Here is a 14,587-nt window from a genome sequence, read left to right as displayed (position 1 = left end):
TAGGAACTTGAATCTGTCGCTTTACTATCCACTAAATTTTAGAAGCCTAACAAATGTATTTTTCCCCCACTACCCATCCTTAACCCTGGTATTTAACTTCTAATTTCTGTTTCTCAAACAGAAAACTATTCAGAATTTAGTTTCTATGATAATTGAAGATTGGGAAGATTCACAGGGCACAAAAGTAGTGCACATGTAATCTCTGCATCCTGCCATTCTAAAATAAATCTACCTTCTTTGAACTGAGTTTTACACATGATAAAATACATTAAAACATTTCTGGACAGCTACCTAAATATGTAGATTATTTCTAAGGAGCTAACTTATCATCAGCAACATGATAGGACAATTCAAAAGGAAAATTATTTTTGACTTAAGAAGTTAAGAAATAAAAGAATCTAAAAATACATCAGATTTTGCCACTTTTTCTCTTAAAAAATAATATTTTTGGGCTCTCTGTTTCTGATCAGATAGAATCCAAAAAACCTTAGTTTGGCTCATAAGGACTTTCACAACAAATTACATGCCACAAACATTTACTGGGCATCTACTATGTGTGAACACTATATGGGTGCCTTAAAAAGGTACAAAAAAAGAAAGAGACATGGACATTGGCCTCTATGAGCTCACAGCCAATAGAGGAAATAGACACACTTTTAAGTAACTCCAGCTGTGATAACTATAATAATGGAAATTCCATCAAAATTATGGAAGAGAAAGTAAGATAGAAAAATTTAAAAGATTGTCATTTACCATAAGGTCCATCAATTTCACTACCCTTCTACCCAAAAGAATTGAAAATATGTGTTTAAGCAATTACCCGTACACAGATATTTATAGCATCACTATTCACAATAGCCAAAAAATGGAAACAACCAAATGTCCATCAACTAATGAATGGGTAAATAAAGCTAGTATATCCATACAATGGAATATTGTTCAGTCATAAAAGGCATGAAATTCTGATACTTGCTACACCATGAGTGAACCTTGAAAACATTATGCTAAGCGAATGAAGCCAGACAGAAAAGGTCACCTATTCTTATCTTTCCATTTATATGAAATATCCAGAATATGTCAATTCATAGAGACAGAAATGATTGGTGGTTGTCAGTTGTCAGGGAGGGAGAGATGGGGAAAACTGTTCAATGGATATGGGGTTTCCTTTTGGGGTGATAAAAATGTCTTGAAACTAGAAAGAGGTGATGGTTGGACAACACTATGAATGTGCTAAATGCCATTGATGTGTACACTTTAAATGGTTAATGGTTAATTTTATGTTGTGTGAATTTTACCTCAGTTTTTTTTTTTAAAGGTTAGTTATACAGAGTGTATTAAATAGACAGTAGGGATTGGGTGCAGTGGCTCACGCCTGTAATCCCAGCACTTTGAGAGGCTGATGTGGGCAGATCACCTGAGGTCAGGAGTTCAAGACCAGCCTGGCCAACATGGTGAAACCCCGTCTCTACTAAAAATACAAAAATTAGCCGGGCCTGGTGGCAGGCACTTGTAATCCCAGCCACTTGGGAGGCTGAGGCAGGAGAATTGCTTGAACCCGGGAGATGGAGGTTGCAGTGAGCCGAGATTGCGCCACTGCACTCCAGCCTGGGGGGACAGAGTGAGACTCTGTCTCAAGAAAAAAAAAAATAGTAAGGATGGAGAAATCTTCACCAAGGAAGTCAGTATTGAAAAAGATGGGAAGATCAAGTGAAATGTTGACATTCTGATAGGATTGGGAAAGCTTACAAGAAACAAGAACTTTATTGGCAAAATCCTGGAGATGGAGGAATGGAGTTTTGTTCCTGAAATGGCAAATGTTTTCTATTTCTTGGGTGTTGAGCATAGGTAGAAGCTTCCCATTGTTCATTGAACAGATGTGCCTACTTTGAAGGTATATTGTTCAGTTGATTAGCTTTTGAAAGACTTGTACCTCTTTTCCAGATCTGTCCGTTTCAGATGGTACCAGGGATTTTACCCTGCCAGCTCTCAGCCAGTGACATGGGCCATTGATAATGTCTACATCGGTCCCCAGTGTGAGGAGATGTGTAATGGACAGGGGAGCTGTATCAATGGAACCAAATGTATATGTGACCCTGGCTACTCAGGTCCAACCTGTAAAATAAGCACCAAAAATCCTGATTTTCTCAAAGATGATTTCGAAGGTAGTCTTTTCTTACAAATTCTGTGTAGTCTTGTGAAAGAATTTATATGTTAAACATAATTTTTGGTAGATGACTAATCATTAAGTTTAATTCTAATATCTCATTATTAGTTCAATTGTGAACATCCAAGAATTCAATTAGTTCTGAATTTATAGGGTTCCATTTTGGAAACAATGGTCAGTGAGTGAAATACTGTTACATGCTACAAGACCTTTACTGAGAAAAACTAAGGCCGTGTTCACAACTTTTTCTACCACATGTGATTTCTGACTAATGACAATTTTAGAAAATATCTATAGAGAGTTAATCTTGGATGGAAGAGTTTCCAGAAATACAAATTCCTGTTATTGCTTTACCACAAACTGCTTAAATAGCCTCTCATCACTTTTTGTAGTTTAGTTTTACACCTAGAATTCAGTATCATTATGTGTGAAGACAATGTTATAACATAGTAAAATGCATGTAATGTAATGATTAGAAAAAAGCATTTAAATTATATATGCACTTCGATCAAACTGTGAAAAACATCTCCATAAAAGACAGTCTTAAATATAATAGCTATCTACATTAGGGTAGTGGGATTAAAAGATTTTCTTTTGGCCTGGTGCAGTGGCTCACGCCTGTAATCCCAGCACTTTGGGAGTCTGAGGCAGGTGGATCACAAGGTCAGGAATTCGAGATCAGCCTGGCCAACATGGTGAAACCCCATCTCTATTAAAAATACAAAAAAGCCGGGCATGCTGGCAGGCACTTGTAATCCCAGCTACTCGGGATGTGATTCGCTTGAACCTGAGAGGTGGAGTTTGCAGTGAGCCGAGATCGCACCGCTGCACTCTAGCCTGGGCGACAGAGCGAGACTCCATCTCAAAAAAAAAAAAAAAAAAAAATAAACAAACCATTTTCTTTCTTTTTGCTGAGTTTTTGTAAAATTGTTATATTTATGGTTTTACAATACATTTTAAAACTAGATCTAAGTATATCCATACAGTGGAACATTACTCAGCCATAAAAAGGAATGAAATACTGATACATGCTACAACATAGATGAAACTCAAAACCATGCTAAATGAAAGAAGCCAGACACAAAAGGCCAAATATTATGTCACTCTGTCTTCATGAAATATTCCGAATAAGTAAATTCATAAAGACAGAAAGCAGATGAGCATTTGCCAGGGTTGAAGAGGGGGAAATGAGGGGACAGTGACAGTTTAACGGGCACAGGGTTTCCCTTCAGGCTCATAAAAAAGTTCTGGAACTAGGTAGTAGTGATAGCTGCACAACAGAGTGTATCAACTAAATGCCACTGAATTGTTTACTTTGAAATGGTTAAAATGGTAAATCTTATGTGATGTGTATTTTACCACAATGAAAAAATAAATTAAATCAGAGTTATCTCAACAGATTTAAGAGCTGGTTTTTAAAGACAGTATTTTATTTTATTTATTTTTTGAGATGGAGTTTTGCTCTTTCACCCAGGCTGGAGTGAAGTGGCATGATCTCGGCTAACTGCCACCTCTGCCTCCCGGGTTCAAGCAATTCTCCTGCCTCAGCCTCCCGAGTAGCTGAGATGACAGGCACCCGCCACCACACCTAGCTAATTTTTGTATTTTTAGTAGAGACAGGGTTTTGCCATGTTGGCCGGGCTGGTCTCGAACTCCTGACCTCAGGTGATCCACCTGCCTCGGCCTCCCAAAGTGCTGTGATTACAGGTGTGAGCCATCGCGCCCAGCCTTAAAGACGTTATTTAATAGGCAATAATAAATGGTATTGAAATTTCTCTCACTAAAACTGTTTTTTTAAATATTTTATTGTCCCTGCCTGATACTATCCTGACATTAGAAAGGACACAGTAGAGAGGCTGGTGGAAAGGCCACACAGCCCCCACCTTCCTGATGGCCTGAACTACTCTCTGACTAACCAGTGTCCTTTTTTTCAGTGTGAACAAGCAGAAAGGAGGGATCCATCTAGCTGGACCATAGATACTCAAGAAAATACCCCCTCCTTCTATCACAAGAATCTTTAAATTATACCAGCCAAGGCTAAACAATTCAAACAACCTAAAATGTTGAAAATGCCCCTTATCCTAAAACATTACTTTAATATTTATGACTTCATATTTTGAAACTACATAATGCATTTACCATATTCCTTTTAAAAATATAATACAACTCACTATACTTGGGGTCACAGGTAAACCATATTTTCCAATTTTTTCAGGTCAGCTAGAATCTGATAGATTCTTATTAATGAGTGGTGGGAAACCATCTCGAAAGTGTGGAATCCTTTCTAGTGGAAACAACCTCTTTTTCAATGAAGATGGCTTGCGCATGTTGATGACACGAGACCTGGATTTATCACATGCTAGGTAATCATTTTTAGATGCTGTGGAAAAAATACACATCGTAATGTATAATAGCAGAACATCATCAAATCAGAAAGAAGCAGAGAGATTTCAAGGACAAGGCCGTCCATTACAAATACTGAACTTTATCAAAGCTTTCAGGAAGACACAATTTACATAATTTCTATTCTAAAACTGAGAGAGAGATTATTCAATAACTTAATCAGAAAGGAAACATACCTAAACAGGCAAAAATTAACATCTGGTATTTTATAAGATTGATATTAGGAAGTAACAATGTTTAATTTACTTTAACCTCAATAAAATATTATGTCTTCTTTATCTTTCTGCATAACATACTTTTCATTAGCACTTGCACTATGTGGAAATCATTTACACTTATACCATGCTTAGTAGAAAGCTTAGTTGAAATGCAATGTATCTTCAAATTATTCATAATTAGTTTTATCTCTGCCAGCAATTTAAGTTAAAAACATTTGAAGGGCAGCCTTATTCTTTATAAGCATCTTTCCAATGATTCACTCACACATTCGAAGCAGTCATTTTCTGAATTGAACACAGTCATTCAGAAACAAACATTTTAAACTGGCTCAGAGGATTATGTCCTGTCAAGATGTGTATCCCTTGATCATTTGATGGGCCAAAAACTTAACAAGGAAGATAAAAAAGATGGTTTAACATGTGTAAAATGGAACCCTGACCTAATTTTGCAAGTGAACAAAGAAACCATGTTTTTGTCTTTTGAAATATTTCAGAGTATCTTAAAATACATCTTAACATTTTTACCCCTTCTTTTTCCTAAATGCTTCATTTATTGATCATAAATTTGATCACACTTCATAGAAAATACAGTTCTGTGAGATAATTACACAGTTATAAAAACAGTATTTTATCATTATCCCATTTTAATGCATATAGTTTGATTTGATGTTCCTTATTTCAGATTTTTATTAGCAGCTGAGTTCTCTAATTTAGAAATTATTAGGTGTTCCCAAATAAGTAATTCTCTCATGGTTTGTCTATCACTAAGTTAATATAAAGATTTTCTCAATACAAGTACAGAATATACTAAAAGTATTTCTCTGTAAATGATTGTTGTTTTTACAAATGTAAACATCACTAGACACTAACCATGTATGTTTTCATTAATCCAATGTTAAAAGCTCCATTATTTAGCTCATCTCAGTAGCATGCTGTGTAGGATTTGCATATATTGACCTGAATATGCTCCATGTAAAATCCCAATTTTTTCAGGGTCATGAGATAAATGAATGGGGTGGGGAAGGGAACTCATGAGGAATGAATGGTTTTATATATGGTACTGATAATATTTTTATTATACATCTTAATATATTTCCTATGTCCGGCATGCATACATTAGTGGGTATGTGTGTTGGGTTACACATAAAATTTATTCTGCATTACCAGCTAGCATCGTGGCCAGACCAGAAAGCAGCAGCTTGCCTGCCAAAGATAACATGTGAGCTGGTTTTCATTGGCACCCCAGCTGGTTTCTGCCACTCTGTCCACCTCCCTGCCAGCTGGGAACGCTGCCACTGGCCGGCTGCCACCATTCTCAGTGGCCAGTATCATCCATCCCCAGACCCAGCAACAGTCAGAGCCTGGCACAGCCACCACCACCACCATCCCACACTCATGCTCCCTGCCCCAGCACAAAACAGAGGAAAGAGGCCCAGGCTTGACATACCTCTTCCAAAGGATGCCTGGCCTTTCACAAAGAGGTGCTACAACAAGTGAATTTAAATGTGCCTCCCAAAGCCAATAATATGAGATCTGAAAAACGACTGGTGAAACTTTAGAAGAAATAATCTGCCAGTTATATGGCATAAACTACATTAATTACATTCTTCCTGTTTCAGACTTTCAAAGTTTAAGGAATTAAACTCGTCTTAAATAGATGACAACACACACTCCCACACTCAAACCCCCTTTAGATCCCTCCCATCTTTTTATAGAAGAGCCAAAGGGTGCGGGGAACACTCAGGCCCCTCAGGCTCTTCTCTGAGGAGAGTCGCTAAACACAAATATGGGTGCAGAATTGCCTTTTTTCAGACTTCACATTTAATTAACTCCCTTTCCTATTAAAAAGGGAAATCAGACTTTGAAGTGATTGCTTTGGACACTCATTAAATCGCCATATTTATTGAGGCCATTCATTCCCCTGCATTACCCCATGTGCTTGTCTGTTGTTAAACATGTGGATTTCTTTTGGAAGTGAAAGTCTTCAGTAATGTTTACACATGTCAGATTTGTGCAGTTCTTCATGAGACTGGGATGTGGTAAAGGCGTTCCTGACCCCAGGAGCCAACCCGTGCTCCTACAGTATTCTCTCAATGGTGGCCTCTCGTGGAGTCTTCTTCAGGAGTTCCTTTTCAGCAATTCCAGCAATGTGGGCAGGTACATTGCCCTGGAGATACCCTTGAAAGCCCGTTCTGGTTCTACTCGCCTTCGCTGGTGGCAGCCGTCTGAGAATGGGCACTTCTACAGCCCCTGGGTTATCGATCAGGTCAGTCCCTTCAGGATTAACTATTTTAATTGTCGTCACTTGAGCTGAATGTGGCCTTAGAAGGCATTTAGTTCAACCTGCCTGCTCAGTAGATGAAACTCAGAACTGACAATTGAGTGACTTGCCCCAGGGCACACAGCTAGATTAGATATGGCATTTAGCTTCCTTTCATTCTCTATTCCTTCAGTTGCCTAAGCTTATAAAAATAAACAACACAACAGAAGGACTAGGTCCTGCTCATAGAGGATTCTGCCATATGGATAGAGGGACTTTATCAAGCGTGATACAAGGTTGTAATTCTCTGAAAAGGAAAATGTGCAAATTAGCATTGGTGCCACATGCAGTAGTTCCCAAATCCTCTTTCCTAGCCTTTGAAGAAAAAAATAAATCAATCTCCCCCACATCCTTATAGACTGCTCCAAAGGATCTTTATACATAATAAAATGTATATCAAATAGAACTCAAAGAACCTGTTAACAAACCGTGGAGTTCATGCAAAGAATTGGAACTGAAATGCCTTAGGGTACAACTGTCCTTAAATAGAAATTTTACATGGAAAATAATCACACATAAGCCAAATTTTGCTTCCCAGCTTGGGTACATGTCATTTCCAAAGGCACAGTTTGGCCAATGTAGGCTGTGAATGGTTTTGTCAATCCTTTGATTTGTTTTCTGTAGTTTCTTGCCAGATGGGCAAGCAGACATAAACAAGAGCATTCTGAAAGGCCCCTCACATTCTGCTGGCCGTCCAGTGCCAGTTCTGAGCAGGCCAACAGATCAAAACAAACAAACAAAAAAGCAGAACTTTCCATTTCTTAAAACTAAATGGAAAATTTGGGATTTTTTAAAACTACATTTCAGATTCTTATTGGAGGAAATATTTCTGGTAATACGGTCTTGGAAGATGATTTCACAACCCTTGACAGTAGGAAATGGCTGCTTCACCCAGGAGGCACCAAGATGCCCGTGTGTGGCTCTACTGGTGATGCCCTGGTCTTCATTGAAAAGGCCAGCACCCGTTATGTGGTCAGCACAGACATTGCCGTGAATGAGGATTCCTTCCTACAGATAGACTTCGCTGCCTCCTGCTCAGTCACAGACTCTTGTTATGGTAAGTATGCCGTCTCCAGATAGAGGGACAGGCATGTGTGCATGAACTTCTGTGGCTGCCTCTGTCATAGGACTACTCTGCCTCTCTGATAGGTCTGTAAGTAAAACACAAGTGCACTTTGAGTCAAACCATACTGTATTCTTGAAAATACTGCATGTATTAATAAGCTGAGTTTTAAAAGTTGATTTTTGAAAGCAATAGAATGTGAGCTTATTTTTTAAGCATATATACGTGAAGACTTATTTTATAAAGTAAATAACTTAAATAGTAATAATTTGTAAATCCAGGTTTTATAGTATTAGACTCGCAGAATAAAGGATACACTTGCAGTATTTTTCCAGTAAGGACTCTCATCACATAGAGAATGCCAGGAATAAGCAATATGATTTATTCATATATATATATGACTTATTAATATATATATTCACAGATTTAAATTCTTGGGGCCTTAGATTAAACCAGTTATTGTCTCCTCTCCATATCCCCCCAAATGATGACATTTTGTTATTCCCATTTTGCCTATATTTTTTGCCACCGTGGATCATAGCACATTCCAGGCCACCCTCATTGTGACCAGTTTGCATCCCCTAGAATGAATATGTGTATGTGTACACTCACACATACCATGCACTCACACAGACCCATCTTAGGAGAGAGAAAAGCTGGCATCATTGCACACTTGGACTCTCTACCTGAACTTACAGACCTGTCAGGATTCTGGGTCTCCTGGTCTTTCACATCTCCACATAACTCTTCTTCCAACAGACAAAAACTGGAATGTTCACAAGGGCCCCGTTCAGTTTTAGATTCTGGGTAGAAGGGAGGCAGAAATTTGAGGAGTTTGGTTATTTTCAAGGTCCTACAGAATTTACAATTTTTCATATTCTCATTAGTCTGAATGTAATAGACATACTTTAGGAGGAATGCCAGAGATACTCTTTCTACCTCAGACACAGTCAGTCAAGATGAGATTAGTCAGTGGGGATGGAACTTGGAAAAGAGAAGACAGAAAAGTAGAAGGTGCACACCCTGTCTTCAGTAGGTACAGACTACCTGATGGGATACCTCAAAGAGAGTCCAGTAAATCAAGTGTTCCATGGAGTAGTGCTGATACAAAATGTAATGAGAACTCAAAGGAGCAAGAGATGACCAATGGTTGGCCAATCTAAGAAGTTAGGGAACATTTCACAAAGGAGCTAAGTCTTAAGTGGACCTTGATGGTTGAAGTAGATTTTAAGGGTGGATGGAAAAGAAAGGGCCCCCAAACTAGACTGTAAGCAGAAGCAAAGAAGCTGATGTGGGGTTCTCCTAAAACTGAGAGCAGACCAGCCTCAACAGGTCTTGGTCTGCATCTAGTGGAGAAGAGCACAGTGTGGTGATTCTGAAAACAGTCTAGACTCTTACTCCCTTCTTCACATAGAAAGTATAGGAGAGCCCAAAGAAGTAAGTTATCACATGGTCAGCCTGCAGCACAGCACCAGGACTAAAATTTTGCCCTCATAAGCCCAGTCACGTGTACTTTCTATACAGGCTGGTGCAGCCTCCTGAGAAAGGTTAAAATGAATGATAATATGAAAGAGGAAAGTGGCTGAGTGGAGTTGGCAACAAATTAAGAAGGGCCTTAAGAGGCAGGCATGAGGATTTGCGCTTGGTAAGATCATGAACAAGAGAGTACAAGTGCAGAGGGATGACATGATGTGTTTCACGAAGATTAGCTCCAGAGCCAATGAAGGTGGGTACAGAAGAATTCCGGTAAAGAAACCACAGTGGTCATCTCTACAGGAAGCAATGTAGAGTTGCACTATGTGGCATGAGGAGACATGGAATAGATAAAATTGATACAAGATAATGCAACAAAAATCAGCAGATCTCAGGACTGAGTTGAATATAGAGGGTAAAGGAGACAGAAAAGTAAAATTTCTAAAATAACTTCTAAATGGTGTTTTTTCTTAACAACCTCTGATACCAAAGGCTAAAATAACTTCTAAATTTTGGACCCAGAAAACCAGTATAAAAGTATTGCTATTGATAAAATGTGGTAGTTAAGAGGAGATGTTTGTTAATGAGGTGAGTTTTTCTTAATTCAAGTGAAAGGACTTCTAAGTGAAGATATCCTTTAGTGAAGATGACATACAGTATAGAAAGCTGGAACTGTGTCTATACTGCTCATCACAGCGCACCCAGCATCCAGCACGTGCCAGGCTCAGTAGACACAAACTCTATTTCGAGATGTAAAACCAGGAAATTTGGGGCACAGAGGTGATCACTGAATCAAGAGTGTTCTTGTACAATAGATGGCCAGAAACAGGGTCTGGAAGAATGCCCATAGCTGGGCAAACTTGCAAAGGAGTCAGAATAAAAGACAGGAGACTCAGAATGATGTCCCTCAAAATAAAAGAACATTTCAAGAATCAGGGAGTAATCAGTAATGTCCAATACTGTTAGGAGGCAAGCACAATGAAGACTGAGACCAGGCCATTGTATTTACCTAGAAACCTTAGGGCAGTGTGTGGTCTCACACTGGCCGCACGGGAGAATCACCTGGGAAGCTTTAAAGCTCCTGACACCTTGGCCATGCCCCAAAAGAGTTCAATTAGAATCTCGGGTAGGGAGACTCAGGAATCAGTCGTTTCTAAAGGTATCCAGGTGATTTCAGTGTGCAGCCAAGACTGAGAACCACAGCCTTAGAGAAAGCAATTTTGGAAGGGAGGTAGGGACTTAGGCAGCTTATAAAGTGAATAGGGAGAGAGAAATATAAGACAGGGGGTATGGGTTGAATGTTCCAGAATAAGAAAAGGAAAGAAATATCTTTCTTTAGACCCACAACCTGATGGCATGCATTGGCACATATTCCATGGCCTTCAACTCCCTCCTTAAACCCCTTGGACTTCCATATTTTATATATATTCTATAATACAGCAGAGCAAGATATACAAGCAAAAGAGAGTTTACAGTTTCTAAGAAGTTTCACCCATACCGGGGCAAAATTGACATTAGTTGGTCAGGATTCCTATAAAATGGTCAAAATTGGAGAAGTCTGCTCAATTTATTAACAGTTTGAACACTAATTATTAAAATATATAATATGTTCCTTATTTGTATGTTAACCATTAAATAAACAAACTATATTAATTTTTAAGTATTATACTATATTAAATTATATACCATTTAAATGATGTTTGTGATTATCACTATAATATTAAATTACAAATATATCAACAATTATATGCAGCTACTCAAATACTGTAACTGTATGTGAAGCAACACTTTTGTCATGGTGATTGTTCCAAAAGCTTCTCATTATAAGACGTGATTCTCGAAAATTTACTTTATGTTTCACTTGATCATATCCCCTTAAAAGTTATTTCAACATGGAAATTTAAAAATAATAACTAGTAATATTCAGAGAGAAAAATTAAACTAGGAAGCATTTCAAAGTAGGAAATATAAGTATAGGGAAAAAATCAAACTGACATTTGAATGAAACTAAAACATACAGAAATATGATAAGCAATTATGGTTCCTGGGTCTGCAGATATATGTTTATATCCAAAATAATGTTTCCTGTTTCAGCGATTGAATTGGAATACTCAGTAGATCTTGGATTGTCATGGCACCCATTGGTAAGGGACTGTCTGCCCACCAATGTGGAATGCAGTCGCTATCATCTGCAGCGGATCCTGGTGTCAGACACTTTCAACAAGTGGACCAGAATCACTCTGCCACTCCCTCCTTATACCAGGTAAGGATGCTTCTACATGTTCACCACATGCTTCTATGTATAGTGAGCCCAAATGTGATAAAATTTGGCATGTCAAATTTAATAAGATATGTGAGGGTTTTGTTACTTGCTAATGGTATTGCCATGTATGAATTATTAAGGCTGTCTTAATGAGTAAAATAGAAACCAGTTTTTATTGTAACATTGTTCCATGTTTTCCCGAAAGCCAGGCCTTTACTGACTTTTAACTCTAATATTTTTAAAGAATGAACTACAAAAGAAAACAGTGGCTGCATCACTTGGCTTCTCCAACTTAATTCAAAGATGCCCAGACAAGTCATATAAAATAGGCCCATTGGATACAGAATAGACTTAAACGGAGTCTGTTTTCTGCTAGTGAGACTGCTGTAAATATAGGAGTGAGTGATGTCCTATAAATGAATGTAGCAAATAAATGTACATTAAAGTTATGTCTGCTTTTAAAATTTTATTTTGGACATTATCTTGAGAATTATCACCTGAAGCATTCTTTTATGTGAAAAACCTTTCATTCTTGTCTCTATGGAAAGCGATCAGGGCTTAATAAAATTGCCTGGTACAGAAGGATCACTTGAGACCAGGAGTTCAAGACCAGCCTGGGAAACAACAGCTAGACCCCATCTCTACAAAAAAAATTTAAAAATTAGCCAGGCATGGTGGTACCTACCTGTAGTCCCAGCCACTCAGGAGGCTGAGGCAGGAGGATCACTAGAGCCCAGGAGTTTGAGGATGCAGTGAGTTATGATCATGCCACTGCACTCCAGCTTGGGTGTTAGAGCCAGACCCTGTCTCAAAAAAAAATTAAAGTAAATAATAAAATTGCCTAGTAAATTCTGATAAAGAAGTTAAATCTAAATTATCTGTACATTTGCACTCCTGTTTGAGTAAAGCAGAGAATTAGCTTTGCCTAGTGGAATAGTGTTACATGACACTCTCTCTTTCACCATCTAAACTAGGTGCTACTTATAGGAAAGCATTAACATCTTGATAGAAACTCCTATTCCCTCCAAGAAAATGGTTTTCAGTTGCTGCATTAAGAAAGAAGCAAAGCAACCAACCCACTGTGTGGAACAGGAGTTATAGTTTGGGCTCATTATTGTTTTGTCATCTTCCCACAAATGAAGAATGAATAAATTTTCCTAGCAAATGACCATAAAATTCAACCATTCATCTAGGGCATAACTTTTCTTAGGATTATCATAAATGGGATGGTTTCAGTTAGTAACAGCCTAGGGCTGCTTTACAATTGCTGGCTCAGAGGTACGAGACTATATTAACTGTCAGCAGAGTTGCCAAGTTTAAATGAGATATGTGAGATTTTGTTGCTCATTAAAGGTGTTGCCACGCATGAATTATTAAAGCGATCTTAATAAGTAAAATAGAAAAAAACTCCATTAAGGCAGCAGTCTTTTAAGTCTTTATGAATTCTATGAATTATTACCCAGCTACTCGGTCACATTTTGCAAGTAAGTGACATTCTAAGATTTACTCCAGCTAGTCATTATGCCCTTGAGTCTTTTACTCAAGAAAAGTAATTATTTCTCATCTTTTAATCTATCTTTTAATTGTCTCTTGTACATACCCATAAGAATTTTGACCCTTTCAAATGTTATTTGAAAAATCTGATAAGCATCCATTTCCCCCATTCTGTACTGAAAATAAGGAGTTTGTTTATTATATTACCCTCAAGGCTCATGTACCATTGTCTTAAAGGTGACACTGCCTTGTAACAAGGCCCTTTGGGGTCCTTGAAACGTGCATGGAGGGGGCCCAAGCCAGACTCACTTCTCTGCCATATGCCAAAGATCATTAGGACAATATGCCATTCTCAGAGTTACTTGTTTCAAACATGAGTAAACATATCTATACTACATCTACTTTTACATTCAGTTACTTGGTAAATATGGTGTTTCCTTGTTTTAAATTAAAATCACTGTCTCTGTTATCTGGAAATGTGTTGAAATGTCAACGTTTTTGTAGTCCAGCAGACCAGAATTGAGGATTTCAGTTTGTAGCTCTTTGCTATAAACACACATGATGCTGACAACTTAAAGACATGTGCTCAGTACGGGTTAGGAATGACTGTGACCATGTCACAACTGCAGCCTTGTCTACTCAACACATGACCATAAGGCTAGGATCCCAGTATTGTTGGCACAGTACTAGTGAGTGTCAGCTGAGGTTGGCTGGTCACAAATTGATGTCAAACCATTCACCAAACTAAAATGGTCACTAGTCATCAGTAGCAATTATTCATTCAGTCACTCATTAAACAAATATTTTTAACTGTTTAATTATGTGCTAGTCCTATGAGGGAGCTGAACTGATCCCTGACTCAAGGAGCTTTTAATTTGGTAGGAGAGGAGTATTGGCCAGAAATCACCAATAATCACAGGAGTAAATATAAAATTCAACTGTGATAAGTGATGGAGAACAGGTACATGATGCTCTAAGTTTCTGTATCATAGGGTGATGTGACCTGGTCAAGAAGGCCAAGGAATGCTTTCTTGAAAGAAAGGATAATTGAGGCAAGGTATAAAGGTTGAATACAAGTTAACTAGGTAAAGTGTAAAGGTAGGAGTGTTCCAAGCAAGGATAGCAGCCAATTGTAGGAGGGGGCAGGTGTATTTGAGATGCTGAATATATGGATCAAATAGAGAGGAGC

The 14,587-nt window shown here is 38.2% G+C and overlaps 1 protein-coding gene across 4 annotated transcripts in view; it reads left to right on the top strand.

Annotated features, from left to right (window-relative positions):
- Nucleotides 1-14,587, top strand: part of RELN (reelin) — a 543,089-nt gene that overhangs the window by 466,313 nt on the left and 62,189 nt on the right. For all 4 annotated transcript variants that reach the window (XM_058425556.1, XM_032761303.2, XM_032761302.2 and 1 more), the window contains exons 42-46: nt 1,942-2,162; nt 4,380-4,527; nt 6,793-7,051; nt 7,913-8,162; nt 11,736-11,904. In XM_058425556.1, coding sequence (XP_058281539.1) covers nt 1,942-2,162; nt 4,380-4,527; nt 6,793-7,051; nt 7,913-8,162; nt 11,736-11,904 — 1,047 coding nt within the window. The remainder of the gene's footprint in view (nt 1-1,941; nt 2,163-4,379; nt 4,528-6,792; nt 7,052-7,912; nt 8,163-11,735; nt 11,905-14,587) is intronic.

The sequence above is a fragment of the Hylobates moloch genome, unplaced genomic scaffold (assembly GCF_009828535.3).
Source record: "Hylobates moloch isolate HMO894 unplaced genomic scaffold, HMol_V3 SCAFFOLD_1, whole genome shotgun sequence".
NCBI lineage: Eukaryota > Metazoa > Chordata > Mammalia > Primates > Hylobatidae > Hylobates > Hylobates moloch.
The sequence above is the reverse complement of the archived record's forward strand: the minus strand, read 5'-3'. Positions and strand labels throughout refer to the sequence as shown.